This window comes from Macrotis lagotis, chromosome 1 (assembly GCF_037893015.1).
Source record: "Macrotis lagotis isolate mMagLag1 chromosome 1, bilby.v1.9.chrom.fasta, whole genome shotgun sequence".
Lineage (NCBI taxonomy): Eukaryota > Metazoa > Chordata > Mammalia > Peramelemorphia > Peramelidae > Macrotis > Macrotis lagotis.
The window spans coordinates 838,759,048-838,779,283 of NC_133658.1; the positions used below are offsets into that span (position 1 = coordinate 838,759,048).

At 35.4% G+C, this 20,236-nt stretch overlaps 1 protein-coding gene across 1 annotated transcript in view; it reads left to right on the forward strand.

Moving 5' to 3' along the window:
• Positions 1-2,164: 2,164 nt before the first annotated feature.
• LOC141508620 (NACHT, LRR and PYD domains-containing protein 14-like) overlaps positions 2,165-20,236 on the forward strand; it is a 36,799-nt gene continuing 18,727 nt past the window's right edge. Inside the window, exons 1-4 of the mRNA XM_074217399.1 lie at positions 2,165-2,221; positions 7,731-8,024; positions 12,055-12,123; positions 16,037-17,672. Coding sequence (XP_074073500.1) covers positions 7,769-8,024; positions 12,055-12,123; positions 16,037-17,672 — 1,961 coding nt within the window. The 5' untranslated portion in view covers positions 2,165-2,221; positions 7,731-7,768. The remainder of the gene's footprint in view (positions 2,222-7,730; positions 8,025-12,054; positions 12,124-16,036; positions 17,673-20,236) is intronic.

Genomic DNA, 20,236 nt, shown 5'->3' on the forward strand with positions numbered 1-20,236 from the left:
GACTCTTTGGGAGAAGAAAAAAAAGAGGAACTGTTCAGTACAGTCTGGGCTCTTTTGATTCAGTTTCCCAAATGTTACATTTAGAAAATGTCTCACCTGGAAGATTTAAAGCCTGGATCAAGTCATTTGGCTATCTAGATGACCTTTGACTGGAAACTCGCATTTAAAAAAAAAGAATTTTTCTTTTCTTAATGTCCCTGATCTTTATGCTAAATTGCTATAATCATGTCAGGTGATCAATATTAAAATCAAGTATAGAAATTTTAAACCACTTGGCCTATGGTTATCTAAATTCTAACATCCAGGTAGGTTAGTATATAATCTTGGTATTAGTTGTCAGCTATATATTCCTTTTTTTCAGGTTTTTGCAAGGCAATGGGGTTAAGTGGCTTGCCCAAGATCACACAGCTAGGTAATTATTAAGTGTCTGAGTTCAGATTTGAACTCAGGTACTCCCGACTCCAGGGCCAGTGCTCTATCTACTGTGCCACCTAGCTGCCCCTATATATTCTTTTTTTTTAGAAAGATTTTATTTATTTTTGAGTTTTATAATCCCCCCCCATTCTTGCTTCCCTTTCCCCACAGAAGGCATTCTGTTAGTCTTTACATTGGTTCCATGTTATACATTGATCTCAGTAGAATGTGATGACAGAGAAATCATATCCTTAAGGAAGAAAAATAAAGTATGAGATAGTAAAATTACATAATAATATAATGGGGTTTTTTCTAATTTGACAGCAATAGTCTTTGGTCTTTGTTCAAAGTCCATAATTCTTTCTCTGTATACAGATGGTATTCTCCATTGCAGATCAGCTATATATTCTAATAAGAATTAAGATTTTTTTCATCTTATTATGCTGAGACATTTAAATGAAACATTAAGATTTTGTGACATCAAGATATGATTCTTTATTATAATAGTATCATCATTCTGTTTTAAGGAAGGGAATGTTAATCAACAAAATATAACAGAAGAAGGATGACCTGTGATCTGTTTTAAAATTAATTTCAGAGAAATTCATTTCCAGTTAAATATTTTTGAGTCATTATTTTAACATTGGCAAAAGGTTAAAACTGTTGTATTGTAAATCACTTACCAGATACTCTCTGTTCTAAAGGAATTATCAAATGCAAATTTCACATATTATATAAATTATGTAGTATATAAAATTAATTGGCAATCTTTAATGAACTCACTTTTGCAGTGGAATCCTTATGGAAGTTTATTTTGTTAAATAGAATAGCATCCTCCAAATGGATGATTAAAAGGAATAAGATGACAAAAACAAAACTAGGTTAATTTCTATTTGTATCTAAATTTTCTGTGTATACCAACATGACACTGGGCAATATGAATTGAAAGAGTGAGGTAAGAAAGGGTTATTGCAGATATTAGTACATGTATGAGAAAAGAAGAAAGTCAGTTCTAAAACTAGAAATCTAGATAAAATGTAGGCAGAAAATCAGGGAGATTTAAGTTTTCAGTGTGACAGAACTCAGAATTTTAAGAGCCAAGTTAGGACCCAGGAATGTCCAAGCAACTTGGAGCATTAAGTTGCTTTGGGGTTTGGTGATATGAGAAGGTTTAGAAAACAGAAAAAGTCGAAAAGAACTGGTATGCTGGGAAACTGGCTAGCTTCCCTGGTACTTCTTGTTCATCCTTCATTCTCAAATATCTCATTGCGGGAAGGGGTGTGTGATGTCATGACATGCAAGTGAATTGGATTTAAATGAGGAGGTACTGGACAAAGTCACCAGCCTCATTTTCTCCTCCAGAGTCTCAGTTTGACTGAGGTCATGCCCATTCAATTATAAAGACTAGGTAACAAAGAATAAAAATGACCACTTTTACCCAGCCCCCCAAAACAAAACAAAACAAAATAAAGCTGACACAAACAAAAAACCCTCAAAACTCACACTGGGAGGACAAGACTCAGGAATTCTCAGTGATTAAAGAAGGTAAGAAAAAAATGAAGCAAAGAATAACACCTTTTGCCTAGACAAAAAGATATCAGTCATTGATCATCAGGGCCCCAAACAGTAACTAAGTGGGTTTGGTCTAGGACCTATTATTAGCCTAACTAGGAGAGCCAGAGCCACTAAGATATTTTTCACTTCATCCCAAGCATTTTTTCACTTCCTTTTTATTCTGATCTCTGTTGCTGGGAGGGATGATCTTTCCTGTCATCCACTGGACTATTAGGAGGAAGCTGAGTGTCCGGTGAGTGCCCTTCTACCATTTCTAATTCCCCAGCTATAGAACCAGTCAGAGCATGGGCTCATAAAACTCATCTTCTTACATTAGGAGAGGGAATCTTGATAGGTTCAACAGAAACTACCCTATTTTAAACTCTTTTAAACTCAAATTATCATTAAACCCTGACCTCTTCCTTTCTCCCTCTCCCCTTGTTTTATTTCTTTAGTTTCTGGATTTCTTTAGAGGGCTTCCAATAGTTCAGATCTGTTAAATATCTTCAGGAATCCTTATGCATTGAGGACAGATGAGGCTGTTTAATGTATGGTGAGTAGCCCAAAAAGGAAATGGGGCGGGGGTTAAAATCTGTTTTCATTCTCTTAAGAGTGATCTCAAATCAATTGTATATTTAATTAGAGTGTGCATTCAATGAAATTTTATTACATTATTTAAAAATAATGTGAAATCATAAAGGAAATTATTTTATTCATGAGATGAATAAAAATAAAACACTTTTTAAAATTAACATCTGTTTAAAAAATTCAAACTTTGTAAATTGTTGAGTTCTTCCAAGCTCATGCTTTTCTAGGACCAGAGAAGGAATTTAAGGATTGGTGCCCAGTAGCTTATCCTTTTTATATTTTAAATCGTACTCTTCCTACTTCCCCCCATCTCTCCCTACCCCCTGCCATCTTTGGTTGTATTAATCATAGCCCTGGAACTGAACCATGGAAAACAAAGACAGAGCAAATCTTGTCTAACTGATTTTTCTCTAATTCAGTTACAGTCAGCTGCAGCTTCCTTGTTAGGGATAGGTATTTCAAGGAGGCAGGAAGGAAGAAATATGACTTGAACAGACTCTGGGTCCTGGAAAGCAGAAATCTCAGCAGAGTGAGTGTAGGAGGTTCCCTGTACTATTATGACTGTGTATGGGGGCACAAGATGAGGTGCCTTCTTCCTGCATCAGAACCTTGTGAAATGATAAAAGGGAAGTGAGTAGAGAATAAAGACTTCTTCTTACTTTCTCCATATAAATTATGAACCAGTGACACTGAACTTTTTGATATTCTTCCTCCCACCCTATATTTTATCTCCTGATTCTATTCTTTTAAACTCACTGTCCCTCAGGTCAAAAATGCTTTCTCTCTTCCATTATACCTCTTAGTGTCCTAGGATTCTTCCAATATTCAACTCAAATCTACCTTTTGTAAGAGATCACCCAAGTTAACTTCCATTTTCACTATATATATAAATATATATATGCATATATATCATATAAAAACATAATTGTTTACATTTTGTATCCTCCATTGATTAGAATGTAAGTCTTCAAAGATATGGACGGGGACCATATTTTTGCTTTGCTTGAGGTTCTCAGCACTTAGCATACTACCTGGCACATAGTAAGTGTTCAATAAATGCTTTTTAAATGATAAAGCTGATGATGTTTAGCAACAGTAGCATTTCTTGCAGAAACCAGACTTTCTCAGTGTCTGGGGTTGCTATCAGGTAGGCTTCAGATTCAGGGTAGTCACTCCACAGTAAGAAGGCTATTGCATATATTGGGTGACTGGGCACATTAAGCTAATCTTTGGATCTAATCTAGGGGTATAAAGTCATATGGTCTTTCTAACTTTAGCCTTCACTAACCATTCTTTTGGGACCAGACTGATGATTTCTTTGGTATAGAGAACTCTTGGAGAGGAAATCTTATTACCTCAGCAGATCAATGCAACTTCTAGTCTTAGAGAGTTGCCTGGAAGCAACAAAAAGTTAAATGACATGCTCAGAATCACACAGGCAATGTGTATCAGAAATTGAACTCAAAACCACATCTTCCTGCTCTAAGGTTGACTTTTCATACACTACATGAAACAATCTGCCCACCATTAATGATTGCTAGTCCTAAACAACTCAGATCCTATTATTTTTGATCCAGCAACCATTAGAGAGAGGTTCCCACAACTGAATAAAATTCAATCACTTGAGTTAGTTTGTTACTCAAGGTCATTCACAGAAAAGCATAAATTCTATTGAACTCTCTTGTATACTTGTCATAGATTAATATTTCTCCAGCTGTACTGCTTGGTTTATAACACTACCATTGCCATCCTTCCCCCCCCCCCAAGGATAACTTCAGGTTCACCTTATCAGTACCCTTATTTGCCTCTCCCCTTCTGATAAGAGGTCTGAAGGATGAAACAAGTCTCCCTTTAAGGAGGACTCAGAAACCCAGACAAGTTTATGTTTTTTATTGGTTGTATTGTTTAGTTTTGACTCCACCATCATTGTACTCCTCCCCTCCCATCTTCTCCTCTTTGTGTGTGTGTTTAATGTTTGTGTACGTATGTGTATGTGTGCGTGTTGTCTTCTTCCATTAGAGTATAACCTCAATGAAGTCAGGGAGTGTCTTCATTTTTCTTATTTGTATCTCCAAATATTATTTGATAGGGGTCCTGAGATAGCAGGCTATAAAAATTTTAATCAATCAAAAAAATCTATTAAGGGCATATTATGTGTCCAGCACTATTTTAGGTACATAGAATGAAAAGATAAGAATGTAACTCTCCTCTCATACAAAGAGTTTACATTGTATGTGAAAAGGAAATGTATACAAATTAACTATGTATAAAATTAATCCAAAAGCAATTAAAGGAAATATAGGATGAGTAGGGATCAGGTTCCACAGATCAGGGAAGGTTTCAAGGTAGGAGGTCATGTTTAAGATAAACTTTGAATGAAACTAGGGATTCTCTTGGATAGATGAGGAGGGAGTGTATAGTTACTTGGTATATAGCCTACATAAAAAAATAAAGACTATGGTTTTTTTTGTTTTGTTTTTTTTAGGTTTTTGCAAGGCAAATGGGGTTACGTGACTTTCCCAAGGCCACACAGTTAGGTAATTATTAAGTGTCTGAGACTGGATTTGAACCCAGGTACTCCTGACTCCAGGGCTGGTGCTTTACCCACTGTGCCACCTAGCCGCCCCAAGACTACGTTTTGAGAAAAAACCCACAAAACCAATTTGGGTAGAGAGGAGTGGATAAAGAGAGGGAATATATTAAAAAATGTCAAGTTAATTGGGAATCAATTTTGAAGGAATTTAAATGCCAAAAAGAGGAGTTTGTATTTTATTTTAGAGGTAATAAGAAAGAATGAGAGTTTTAAAGTAAGTTGTATGTTTAGAGAATATCTCTTTGACATCCAATTAGGAAATTATTGCAACAGTCATCTATATAGAGAGGAAAAGGATAGGAGGAGGGAGGAAGAGGAGGAATAAGCATTTATATAATGCCTACAATGTGCCAAACATTGTTCTAAGTACTTTTTTGAAAATAACTCATTTGATCTACATGATAACTCAGAAAAGTAAGTGCTATTATTATTCTTATTTTACAGTTGAGGAAACTGAGACAAACAGATTGAATGACTTCTCAGGGTTACATGACTAGTAGGTATTTGAGATCAGTTTTGAACTCAGATTTTCCTGAGAGATAAATTTGATGGAAATTTGAATATATATATATATATATATTATTTATATATGGGAAATTGAGGTTGTAATTTTGCATGACTGGTATCCTTGATATCAATAGGAGAGTTTAAAATCAGGAGTCCTTTAGGGAACAGATAATCATTTCTTCAATATGTTGACTTTGAGATGATAGGATATGCAATGTAACATGCAATAAACAGTGGTTGATGGGGTGCTAGATCTCAGGAAAGAGATTAAGGCTAAAGAGATTGATTTAGAAGTTAACTCTAGAAATGGTAATTGAATCCATGATTGTGATTTTTGGAAAAATTATCTTAACTTCTTTGAACCTCAGTTTTCCCTTCTGTAAAATGAACCTGGATTCAGAAAAAAATCCGAAATTTCATCAGCTAAGGGGAAATCCCTACCCCTACCCCTCCATCAATGTGTGTGTGTGTGTGTGTGTGTGTGTGTGTGTGTGTGATCACTTTTGTTGCCTAGCAATTAAATCCTAGGGAATTTCTTGAGGTATGTGCAATATATAATATTTGCCCAAGATTATTCAGCTACTGTGAGAAGCAGGATTTGAATCTAGTTATCAAATGAGAAAAAATCATAGATACTACTGTGGTATAAAAGATGATCTTAGTTCATATTCCAAAGAAGACAGAGAGATTAAAAAAAGAAAACCAATTCTACCCAAAGGAGCAACATCAAATGGTTGCAAGAGTTCTTCAAAGAATTTTTAAAAGGACTTTAAAAATCAAATGAGTGGATTCTTGAAAGAGTTTTAAAAATTATTTAAAAATCAAATAAGAGGTCAAGGAAAAATTAGGAAAAAAATAATCCAAGAAATTATGGAAAAAAGTCAACAAATTGGAAAAAATTACAAATTTTAAGAAAACTCTTTAAAAACTAAAATTAGGCAAGATGGCAATTAATCTTTCTCCAGTTGAGATTAGGTCATTCAAATTTTGTGAAGTTATGGAGATTTTCTCCTGCTATGTTCAGGAACTTGCAAGCAGGAGCAGAGAAAATCGATGATGGGAATGATTTGACATTCAGGGTTGCCAATAGAAGACCAGTAATAAAACAAAAAGACAATGGATTATGGACATCCTTTTAGTTAAGGAGCTACTGTCTGGATAATAATAATAAAATTAGGCCAGTTTAGAACTTTTAAAAGCATTATATACAAAAGCAATACATCAGTAAAAACCTAGAAGGTGATATTCTAAATGTCGTTTTTACTTTTTTTGACATTGAAATTACATTTTTTTTGCCTGACCTTAATTTCCAAATCCATCCTTCTATGTTTTACCCCAAATCATTGCATCATTCTTGTAATGAATATGATAAAAAATGAGTGATTTAGAACAGGAGTTCTTAATCTGAGGTTCCTGTACTTTTTTTGAAAACTGTGTTTCAGTAGAGTTCTTTTTCTTTGTTAAACTTTTAAAATTTTATTTTATTTTTTAGGTTTTTGATAGGCAATGGGGTTAAGTGGCTTGCCCAAGGCCACACAGCTAGGTAATTATTAAATGTCTGAGGCTGGATTTGAACTCAGGTACTCCTGACTCCAGGACCAGTGCTCTCTATCTACTGCACCACCTAGCTGCCCCTGTATTTTATTTTATGTATTCAAAAACATCATTGTGAGAAAGAATGCACAGGTTTATCCAAATACCAAAGAGAGCCATTGCTAAAAATATAAAAAAATATTTTTTTAAAGGTTGAAGTATTGACTGGAGCCTAGAGTAGAATTATTTTTTTTTGAAGTGAGGGTGGAAATCCAGAACAACTGTGAAAGGGACAATTCTAAGGTATTATGTTGAGAAAGATGTTTGGGGGAATGATGGGAGTGGGGATGGATTTGTTGGGAAAAATAATTATAGAAAGTATTAGAAGAGAAGGGTCAACTACAGAAGTTTGAAGTAGATGTATTGGGATGTCAGAATTTGGGGAACCCTTCCATGCAAAGAAAATTCAACACTCATGGCAAGCAAGAAGCCTTACCCTGAGCAGGTCCAAGGAATGACCCTAGAACTTCTTCTCTTTTAGGAATATCCTAACTGGGCCAATCTGGATTGTTGACAGAAATGTCTTGGAGTGGCAATTGCAGACTGGTCCAATATTTTGAGTACTTGACAGATGAAGAGATGAAAAAATTCAAGCTCTTCCTTTCAGACTCTCTTCCTCGAGGGCGCATGGAAAAGGCTGGTCGAATTGACATGGCCATGTTAATGGTTGATCACCATGGTGAGCAGGAAGCATGGAATGTGGCTGTCAATATCTGGGAGAAGATGGGTCTAATAGAGCTATGGAAGCGAGCTATGGCAGAAGATCCACTGATTTGTAAGTATAGCCTGAAGCTTAAGGACAAATAAAACTGACTTGGTTCTCTTATCTTATCATAATGTATTTTATCTAATCATTGTTTTTTCTAATACTTAACCCTTTCCTCTTTCTCCTCTCAAGTCCCTTTTCTGTCACATATCCTCTTTTTTATTTCTTTCATTCTCCTCTTTCCACTTTTCTTTTCAATTTAATCTTCATTTTCCACTTGCCTTCTTTATCTTCTCAAAATTGTCTTTGTCTCTCTCTTTCTCTTATTGCTAGTATCCCTAACCACTATCTTGTTCTTTTCCCTCTGATCTCTAACAACTCTCTCCTTTCCTTCTTTATTCACTTATTCTCAAAATCAGAGAATCTCAGGGTTGGAAAGCAGCTCAGAGACCATTTTTTCAGAGACCATACTTAAATGCGAATTATCACTACCTGAGAAGAGTTGATCCAACTCTATTTTTCTTCAAAAGAAAAAAAAACTCACCTAGCAATCTCCTTATGTTGCTAATTCTATGTCTTCCTTTTGGGGATCTCTAAATGGTAAAAGAACTGACTGGCTATGTTAAACTTAGCAATATAACATACTGCCTTATTCCAGATTGGTATGTGGAAAGGGTAGAGGAAATATATAAAGTTGAAAAACAAATGGTATCTCTTTAATCCATTCTACATTAAACTTTGCTGTCTGCTTCCTAGGCTTCTGAATAACTTTGGTTTAATGTATTTATTTTTATTCCTCCCTCAACTTCAAATTCTTGCCAAATTCTTTACTTTATGATGTCAGTGGTCATCCCAGAAAGATGAAAGATCTCTAATGCATGTGTCTGATACCAAATTTATAGCAATGAAATTTTGCAATAAAATTTTGGTATCACAGAAATATCCAGGGTTACTCTTACAAATTGGGCCTGTATTCACTTATTGATAGCTAAGGCACAAGGCAAGTTTATCACATTATAAAGTTCTTAGAGGCAAAAAATCAACATACAGGAAAAAGACAGGCTTCTACATCACTAGCTGTCTTTCACACAGCCTCAGGATGGATGGAACCAGGCATGTTTGTGGGAGGTTTAGATAAGACAACTCATAAATACATAAAGTACTATAAATGCCTTTATGATGGTGATGTTGATGCCAAAATTCACCAGGTCTCCAGGATTGTGAAGATTTCATTTCCCAAGCTTTCTCCTGAATTACTGCTGAATAATAGAGCAATACTATGGTCTTCTGGTAAATATTGATAACCAACTGTGAGATGGTGGTGGATCCATAGGCACATGTTTTTAAGTGTTATCTGCAGTATTAACATTTTTCTTAACTCTGGACTATCAACAAAGAAATGTCATGCTCCGGTGCATAGCCTTTGCTGCTTCCCTTAGGTTGCTTATATGGAGAGTTAGACTGAACTACCTCCAGAATTCCCCTGGCATTAGGGAATGAAAGGAAGAAGGTAAAACCATGACTTTGTTTGGACCTACCTGGAGAGAAAAAGAAAGGAAAAAGAAGAGAATGACTGTCACTTTCTCTTTTCCAGCTCACATTTAATCAATAGGGCCTACTCCAAAGAGTCCACTAATAATATGTATTTAGAACAAATCAATAAAGAAGAATAACCTTTGGATATATTGGATATTTCAGGCAGCTAGGTACACAATGAATAGAATTCGGAACCTGGAATCAGGAAAGTCAAAGTTCAAATCTAACCTCAGATAGTTCCTAACTGTAAAATCTTGGACAAGACACTTAACCTTTATTTACTTCAGTTTCCTAAACTGTAAAATGGCATTAAAATGGCATCTATTTCCTAGTAGTAGTTGTGAGGATAAAATGATATATTTAAAAAGTTCTTAGTAAATCTTAAGGAGCTATACAAATACTAATTATTTCTGTCATTCATTCTCTACCCATGAAGTAGAAATGAAGTTTAACTGAAGTGCAAAATTCCAAGCACACAAAAAAATTATTATTTAGGAGTTTTGTTGAGTCCTTGCAGTTGTGTCCAACTCTTTGTGACCCCATCTTGATAAAGATACTGATGTGGTTTGCCATTGTCTTCTCCAGCTCATTTTATAGACAAGGAAACTAAGTCAAAGAGGGTTAAATGACTTGCCTAAGTTACACAGCTAGTAAGAATCAGAGATTGGATTTGAACTCAAGACTTCCTGACTCTTGATCCAGTATTCTATCCCTGTACCACCTAGCTCTTCTTTTGGTTAGATTAGCTGTAGCCTGCAAATTAATTCAGTGGTACCTCAACTTACCTGAGTAATGTGTCTGAGGTCAAATTTGAATTCAGGAAGACTTATCTTCTTGACTCCAGTCTTATCACTCTATCCACTGTACCACCTGGCTTCTAGGTAACACAGTGGATAGTGGTCTGTCCTTGGAGTCAGGAGGATGGAAGTTCCAATTTGTCCTCAAACAACTGACACTGTGTGACCTTGGGCAAGTCACTTAAACCTGTTTGCCTCATATCCAGGGTCATCTTCAGAGTTGATCTGATCCATATCTGGCTACTGGACCCAGATGACTCAGGACAAGAAAGTGAGATTAGTGACTTAGCACATCCCTCCCCACCTCACTCAAATCCAATTCATGTCTTTTCATGGCATCATCTCCCTGATGTCATGTAATCTTGAGAATGAAGGACAAACATTACCTTGAATGAAGAATCACAAGGTCTTTTTAACAATTAGCAAGATAAAAGAGCAAGATCCTTAGCAACATAGGTGTGTTTTCTTCTGGCTATCAATAACATAGTCAGAATTGAAGTTGCAACATTTGGAACTTCCCTTCTGATGCCACCTTAAGCACAGCAAGATATATGATTCAAGTCATAGGACAAAGGTTTTCAGGTATTGGAAGTTGCTAACAATATTTTAAAATGATGAGACTTGACCTTTGAAGCATAATCAAATTTCTCTGGAAAGTGGGTGTTAGGTGGCTTTAAAATGGTAGAGGTAATTATCAGAAAAAACTTGACAGTTAATCAAGTTTGGTGGTGGATGAAGTTTACAAGAGGATTAGAGGAGAGAAAACGAGACAAGAACTTAAAAATAAATAAATATTAACTATATTTCAATATAATTTAGGAAGCTCTTATTTTGTAATCCTATGTGTTTTTTGCGTTTCAGAACATTATTCTGTGAAGAAGTTCATAGGTTTTATTAGTTTGTAAGAAGATCTATGAAACAAAAACAAACAAAACATAAAGAATCTCTGTTCCAGAATAGTATTCAATTTACTTGTTTTGACATTTAAAGGCTTTTGAATCCTGGCTCCAACCTACTTTTCAGATTAATTTCATGTTATTCCCTCTTGCATAGCCTACATTCCAGTCAAATTGGTTTATTTACTGTTCCTCAAACTCAATATTCTATCTACCTTTCTTGTGCTTTTTCACAGTCACATAATTACAACATTCATTTTTTTAAAGTTTTTGCAAGGCAATGGAGTTAAGTGATTTGCCCAAATCACACAACTAGGCAATTATTCAGTATCTGAGATCAGATTTGTACTCAGGTCCTCCTGACTCCAGGACCGGTGCTCTATACACTGTGCCACCTAGCTGCCCCAACATTCATTTTTTAACACCAACTTTTAACATTCCTAGTTTCCTTCAAAACAGTTCTAGGAGGTTGGTACAGATTAACCTTTTTTTGAGACTTAGCCGACTTTGACAGTCTGGTGAAACTGATGAATACTTTCTTAGAACCTGTTTTTAAATGCTACACAGAACTATAAAGGAAAGGAACTATATTGAAATATATATATATATGTATAATACATTAATATATGTATATGTGTGTGTGTGTGGATATGTATAAATGTGTGTGTGTGTGTGTATTCACAGACCCCAGGTTAAGAACCTATGAGTTACAATAAAGGTCACCTTAGAGATTGAAAAATGCCTTATTCTTCTTGAGGATCACAACCTATGCCCATATTTCTTCTCTGTTACCCCCAGGGAGATGTATTTAGAAAATGAATGGTTTATTAAAAGAATATCTAATCTCAACATGTTTTATATGTATTATAGATGCTGCAGAAAATCTCAAAGAAGGTAAACAGGAACTGATGAAGTGTAATGATGCTATGCCAGAATCAGGTTTGTTGTGGAAGGAGTCCTTTGGTGGAGGTGGGGGGTTAGAAATGAAGTGATTGGGAAATTCCTTGGAGCTCTCATCTCCCTAGGCAATTCTCTTCTACTTCCTACTTATCTCACCTGCTAAACTTAAGATAAAACTCAATAATTTAGCAATTCTAAAATTCTTAATAGGGTTAAAGGCACAGTAATATTAATGTGAACAGAGTTATTAGAAATGTTTTCACTAGTGTGTGGGAAAAAATTGGAGAGGTGTGAGCAATCAATAGTCAGTGGCAGCACAGAGAGTATTCTGACTCTTATTGGGATTATCAAAGGAGAGGGGATATTCTGACTCTTAGCCCCATAGAAGTTGGAAAGAGTAATAGGTCCCCTGGAGGTGATAACCCAGGGATAATTATGCTGAAAAATACCAGTGGGAAAGAACTAAAGTACACCATGTGGATGGTAGCATTTCTGGAGAAAGTGTACAGATTCTCAGAAATGAGGATACTTATCCAAAAGTGGTACTCATGAACTAGATCCCATGTACCCCATGCTAGTTATGCTTTTGAATATGACTTAATCCTAGATAGTCAATGGAATAACAAAAAGATTCTTGGGAAATAAGCAGTGCTGACCTTCTAGAAATATATCATTATCCTTCATTTTTATCTTCATATTTTTGTCAGTGTGGATGGGGAAGTGTAGTCTCTACCTGGAAAATATTTTTTAAACTCTGAGAATCACATTGTTAGGGAAAGAGAGGAAATGCCAAAGACAAAGAATATATTATATATGGAAATAAATACTTGAATTAAAAAGGTTAGATAACTAATGTTCCACTATTTTAAAAATTATATGTGTGGGTATAAATTTTATACCACCTATTGAGATCATACAGTTTGATTTATAGCAAAAAGAAAGCCAAGATTGTTTTAGAAGACAGCAAGGAAGGTCCTCTAGTTGCATAGGAGAGTACATTTAGGATATTAGAGGCATCTTCCCATTTCCCACTTCTATTTAATTGCCTCTTTTTTATGTAATTGCTGGGCTTCATATTTCAAAGATATTTGATTTCTCATGGATCTAAGAGGCCCCTAAAGCAAGCATAGATTAAGGATCTTCGATGTGCTAGGCATTATACTAATGTTGGGAACACAAGAACAAAAATCATGCAATTTCTATCCAAAAGAAACTTATGCTTCTTTGAGGGAGGCAATGTGTACATATGTAAATGTAAATATATATATATATATATATATATATATATGAATATTCATCCATTACATAAATGCATACACACAAAAAGTACAATACAGTTTGACAGGTTAAGACACAAAATCAATAAGAATTCACAGACCTCTTAGAAACCCTGGTTTTCTTCAAAATTGCAGAGATGAGGAAGGAGTACATTCTACCAGTGTGGCTTAAGCAGCTCTCGCAGATTGGAGATAGTATCATGTGGAAAAAGCAAGATAAATCTGACACAGAAAAAGAATAATGTATAATAAGCCTAGAAAGATTGTAAAAGATTTTAGGAAAAAAACAAAATGGGAATTTATATTTTATCCTAGAGTCAATAGGAAATCACCGTATTTTATTGAGTTTGACAATGACAATTTCAGGTCTTTACTTTAGGGTAGAAAATGCTTTAGGAACTTTGTGGATGATGAATTGGAGTGAGGGGAGATTTAAGACAAGGAGATCTGTTAAGAAACTGTTTTAATAATATATGTAAAAGGTTGTAAAAACCTAAACTGGGATGGTAGCTTTGTGAGTAGAGAGGAGATAGATGTGAGTGATGATATAGAGGCAGAACTTAAAGAAAACTAAACAAAACATGTTTGTTAATGACTGGATGAATGAGGTGAGAAAGAGTGAGAGGTTGGGGGTAATTCTGATGGTACAAATATGAGTGACTGGAAACAAAAATTTAGGAAACAATAATGGTTTTTTGAATTTGTCAGTCCTCTCCCCCCCACACACACATGATGCAGAAGCTCCTTAAAAGAAAAAAAGGGCAAAGCTTATTTAACTTTCAGTTTAGACAGGAGGTAAATTGGATATGGGGTGGATTGGCTAGAGACTGTTGCAGAAAGTTTGCAGGCTATGAATACGGGGATGCAGTAGCAAGTGGTTTTGATGCGAGAGCTAGAAATAAGAAAATCTCTTCTTCAGGTTAGTTATCTTATAATACTACCCTCATAGATAAGACTATTTCAGCTACTTGCTGTTTCAATAGAAAAGTAAGTTGAAGACAGGAGTGGGACTGTAATACAAACATACAACTAGAAAAAATGGATTACTTTGGTTTTCTCAACTGCCCACATAGTTAATAGAAATAAGATTTGGATGACAAGCAAATTTTTAGGAAAAGATGAGTCTTGTTTTAGGTATGTTGAATTCAAGTTGTTTATAGAATATTCTATGATAAATATTTAATAGCTTGAGATACAGGAGAAAACCGATACTGAATATATATATATATATATATATATATATATATATATATATATATATATACAAATACATATATACAAATGCATACATGGTGTATGATTGTATCAGTATGGACATAGACAGACCAGGACGTCATCAACAGAACTGATAAAACCATAAAAATTAATTTTGTAATTTAAGTGAGAGAATGGAGAAAGAAAAGAGGACAGAGACAAAGCTATGGAGATCCATTCCTTGTTGGAGGATTGAAATTCAATAAAGAATGAGAACCAAGAGAGAGAACAGTGTCATGAAAATCTGGAGAGGAGACAAAGTGGCATCCAAAGAAAGTGGCAAACAGTGAGGCTTCAGTGAGGCTAAAAAGGTTGAGGATTTAAACTAAAATTCTCAAATTTAATAATAAGATTATGGATAACTTTAGAAAAGATGATTTCACTTAAGTGATGAACTCAGAAGCTAGATTGTAAAGGATTGAGAAATGAATGAGAGGAAAAGGACACAAATGTTGAAATCTTTTTCTATCAGTTTTCTGAAAAAGGAAGAGACTTATTAATAGCTTGGGGAAATTACATGATTCTCTGAGGTTGTTTTGTTTTTAGAATGGGGAAACTTGGGTATGTAACATCCAGAAAGAATTCATTAGATGTATGATAATTATGGATGTAAACTTCACTCATTTAACATATAACTCTGGGAATCAATGACAACACCATACCATATTCTTCATAACCATGAATTTGTTCAGGTGCACCTGGTGCATTCCATTCCCAAATTGTAACTTGAGGTCTGCCTCAGTTACTTTTGCAAAACTTTCAAGAGTCCATTTAAAGAAACAAACAAACAAAAAAGAATATGTGATAGAAAATGGCCATTTGTAAAATTCAAATAAGTAACTGGAACAGTATAAACAAAAAGGGAAAATTTGATTTAAAATAAGAAATGAAGCAAAGGTTATTGATATGGAAGTCAGAGTTTTTTTTAATTTAAGTAGACTTTATTGATATTAGATCAGTCATTTCCGGAAACACCATCCCCATCCTCCTTCTGCAGATAGAGTTTTCCCTTGTAACAGATAAAAAAAATTAAGAAAAAACACCAGATAATCTTTGTATAGCAATATCCCAAATATTCTGATGTGGTAGTTTCCCACTTCTCATAAGAAGGTAGGTAGTCTTCTTTATGTGTTCTCTGGATTTGCAATTAGTTTTTCAAACACTCAGACATCCTTTTAGTAAACCTTTCTTTTTTTGTTATTGCAGTCATTGTGTATATTGGAAAATTAGGAAATTTCAAAATAATTCAATGCAAGTCACAGAATTTTCAAAATGCAATGCAAAATTTTGTTTTATTCTTAAAAATCCATTACTATGATGCCTGTTAACTTTAGCAGCACTCTTTCAAATTTTTAATCACCTCATTTTACCATCTGAATATCACAGTTCTTGATTAATTTTGATTCCCATAATTGATTTAGGCAATAGAAGAAAGTACAGAAGGAGAATGAAAGAGAAGTTTCAGTTGTTAAGGGATAGAAACTCTCGTCCTGGAGAACATGCAAACTTCCACCACCGATTCACTCAGCTGCTTCTTCTCCAGGAGTTTCGTCACAGGGAACAGAAAGAACATGAGCTCCTAGCCAGCGGATGGCAACATGCTGAGATAATGAAGCAGAGAGGGAAGTTTTTACTGTTGACTGCTTTATTTGATCCTGATGACAAGACAGGAATTAACCCAAAGACAGTTGTACTTCAGGGGGCTGCTGGGATTGGAAAAACAACATTAGCCAGGAAGGTGATGCTGGACTGGGCAGAGGGAAACCTCTTCCAGGATAGGTTCCACTATGTTTTCTATATCAGTTGCAGAGAAATGAATCAGTTGGTGAAAAGAGAAATAAGATTAGCAGATTTGATTACTAACGATTGGCCTGACTCACAGGTTCCAATGACTGAAATCATGTCTCATCCAGAGCAATTGCTATTCATCATTGATGGTTTGGATGAGCTGAATTTCCCCTGTGATGAGCACAGATATGATCTCTGTAAAGACTGGAAGTGTCGGTTGCCCGTACATATCCTTCTGAGCAGTTTACTAAGAAAAGTCATGCTTTCTGAAGCCTCATTATTAATCACTATAAGACTCACTGCTCTGGGCATATTTAGTTCCCTATTTGAGACTCCACGCCAAGTAGAGATCCTAGGATTTTCTGAGGAGGAGAGAAAAGAATATTTCTATAGATTTTTTGGTGATAAGGATTTAGCCAAGAAGGCTTCTAATTTGATTGAAGATAATGAAATTCTATTCACCATGTGCTTTGTCCCCCTGGTGAGCTGGATTGTCTGTACTTGTCTGAAACAACAGATGGAGAGAGGACAAGATCTATCACATGTTTCCCAAACTGCCACTGCCCTGTACATTTGCTATCTTTCCAGTTTATTTAGCCCTGATGAAAGGATATGCTCAATGCAGACCTTGAAAGGTCTGTGCCAATTGGCAGCTGAGGGAATCTGGGGAAGGAAAATCCTATTTGATGAAGAAGATCTCAGAAGGCAAGGGCTAGAGATAAAGAGTGTCTCTGCCTTCCTGGACATGTATATTTTCCAGAAAGGCAATGACTGTGAAAACTGCTACAGTTTCATTCACTTGAGTTTCCAAGAGTTTTTTGCTGCTGTGTTTTATGCACTGTGGGGAGAGGTGAGAAATGAGAGTCCTACTCTTCCCCATGCAAGGATAAAAGAGATTTTAGAAAAATACCAAGAGACCAGCTCCAACTCTGTGACTCTCACTGTGCATTTCTTGTTTGGCTTCCTAAAAGCAGAGACAGCAGGAAAGCTCAAGGAAATATTTGGTTGTCAAATGTCAGAGGACATAAAATTGGAGTTACTGAAATGGGTATGTTCAGAAATTGAGCAATGCAAAAAGTCTTCCCTTCCTGGGCAACTGTTAGAATTAATGTCTTTTTTGTATGAGACTCAAGATGAAGGATTTTTGACAAAGACTATGCATCACTTCCAGGAAATTGCTTTAAATATCCGTACCAAAATGCAATTATTAATTTCAGCTTTTTGCCTTAAGCATGGCCTCAAGGTGAGCAGACTTCGCCTGGCTATAAAGTAAGTAGCCCAATTTGTTTTTCCTCTAAGGATCTTTCTTTCTCTTTCCCATCTTTTTTCTCTCCTCTCTTCCTTCTCCCCTCTCCCTCTCATCTCTTTTCTTCTCCTCTCTTTCATCTCTTTATTTGTAACTGTTTCTTAAATGATTCAATGATTTGAATGATTTGAATGATTCCTCCAGTGATGCAAATCACACCCTGCATATGTCCTTTTTCCTCTATGACATGTCCTCCTTTACATAAGGCACAGGGTGTCCACCCACCACTCTCCATGTCTTTCTCCATTTGTCATAACTTTGAAGAATGCCAGAGGAATACTCAGCCTGTCATCTCTTATCTCTTGCCCTTCCTATGGGATCAACCCATCTTTTGAAATCATACATTTCCTTAATTATGCATTTTACTCATTTCCTTGAAGTTCCTCATTGCTTATATGTTTCAATCTATTTGTATTCATCATGATCTTTGGTGTGATACTAGTTTTCAGTTTTCTTCAGAAACTGTTGTTTCTTATAGTATATAACAATCCTGATATAATATTAACATTAAAAATATGAGTGTTTGTGAATGAAGATTGAGATCATTAAAGAGCTTTAAAGTTCTCTGAAGACAATTCAGCTCATTTTCTTCTCCCAGTTTGATTTTAGGTCCAATAGCTCAAATTGCATCATTTTTTTCATATATATATATATATATATATATATATATATATATATATGTAGAAATAATCTCATGTATGTAGAGACATACATACACACATGCACACATATAAATTCCCTTGCCAACTTTCCCCACCAACAAAGGAAAACACCTATAATAAATTTGCATGGTCAAGAGAAAATAAACATAAGCATTCATTAAAAAATTACAGTATGTCTTGCCCTGTGCTAAGAACTTAGAGTACAAATAGAAGTAAGAAGAAGTCTCTCTCCTCAAGGCACTTACTGAAAAGATAAGTGAGGTAATAGGGGAGGTCATTTTGGTGAAATTTGGTGAAATCCAGAGTCAATACCTAAACTGAGAGGAATGAAGAGAGAAATGCAGATGAACACTCCCTATGTAAGAATGTATGTTTCACTCAGCTCTTTGAGTTCATCACTCATCTATCAGGACGTCATTTATCAGCTTCACATCCATTTACCTGTCATTTCTCTTTTTCCTAAAAGCAGCATATTATTTCAATAGATTTTTTGCAAATTAATAAGCTGTTTAATTAGATTAATTAAAAATATTATAAAATTGAGAAATCATTAGCTACCTGTATCATACTATGAGGAATTCAAAACATGTCCAAATTTATCCTTTAGCTGAATCATTTTTATAGTCTCTAGTCACTCAAGATGAAAGAGAGGTAGCCAGGAAGCTGTCCAGTTGCACATACTACTTGGGGTTGTGTGGGTATAAGTCAAAGACATCACTGAATTCCTGTTCAGCTTTATGGGGATCATAGAACTCGAATGGCATCTAGTCTAAACTCTCATTTTACAAATAGAGTTAAGCAGCTTACCCATGTTCATAGGTAAACCTCCAGGTAGTATCTGAAGTCAGTTTCTCTGTTCCATACTCCAGATTGTCAGCTCCTTTCTCTTTTACTACTCAGAGAGTGTATGCTCATGGCTATACTCCATTCACTTCAAAATGTTTTTATTTTTGTAGACTCACACCTTCCAGGATTTATACTCCCTTCAGCTTTGCTATCTACTTCAGAGTCTAGACTTGAACATTTCTACTTTCTTCTGTGAGCTAAGATAAAAGGGAGTTCCCCAATTACATGGGAATTGGGTAGCTCAATAAGAGAGTGAGACACTCTCTGTTGCTTTATTTCTCTATACTTTTGCTTGCCTATCTTTAAAACTTCAAGGAAAGCGACATACATATATCTGTTACATTTGTCTTCCTAGGAAATTTGTTTCTGAATTTGGATATTCTACTTCTGAAATATTCTGGGAAATTAAGTTCTGTAAGAAAATATTTACCTATTCTGGCAGGCCCCAGTTCTAACTCCCAAAACAAATTCTTGGGAGATGTGGTTCCTTATAGCAATATTTATCTATCTGTTTATTTTTCACAATTCCCAATAAAATCTAACCTTTATAAAGTCAGGGGCTATTTCATCAAATTGAGCCTCATTGCTATCAAAGGATCTCTCACATTGTAAAGGCTTAACATATGTTTGTGTAATTGAATTAAATTTTTAAAGTGGACCCAGAAATGAATAGGAAACTATTTTTTTCTTTTCTCTCCTTGCTCATAATTCTCTCCCCTGCCACCACCTTCCACCCTTATACACTTCTTTCCTTTTCTTTAAACTCTTCTTCCTGTACCCATTTCCTTCCCAACACCATCAGGCAGACACACGCGCACACACACACACACACACACACACACACACACACACACACAGGAACTGCCCATTTTCCCTTATCAGTAGTTGAGTAGAGGAATAATCTATTTGTGTCTGATAATTCAAGAGGAAAGCAGGTGTTATGTTGGGGGCAGGGGAAAGACAATAGTAAAAAGTTAAGGTATTCTAATGGAAAGGGGAGGCAAAAAAATATTGGTGGT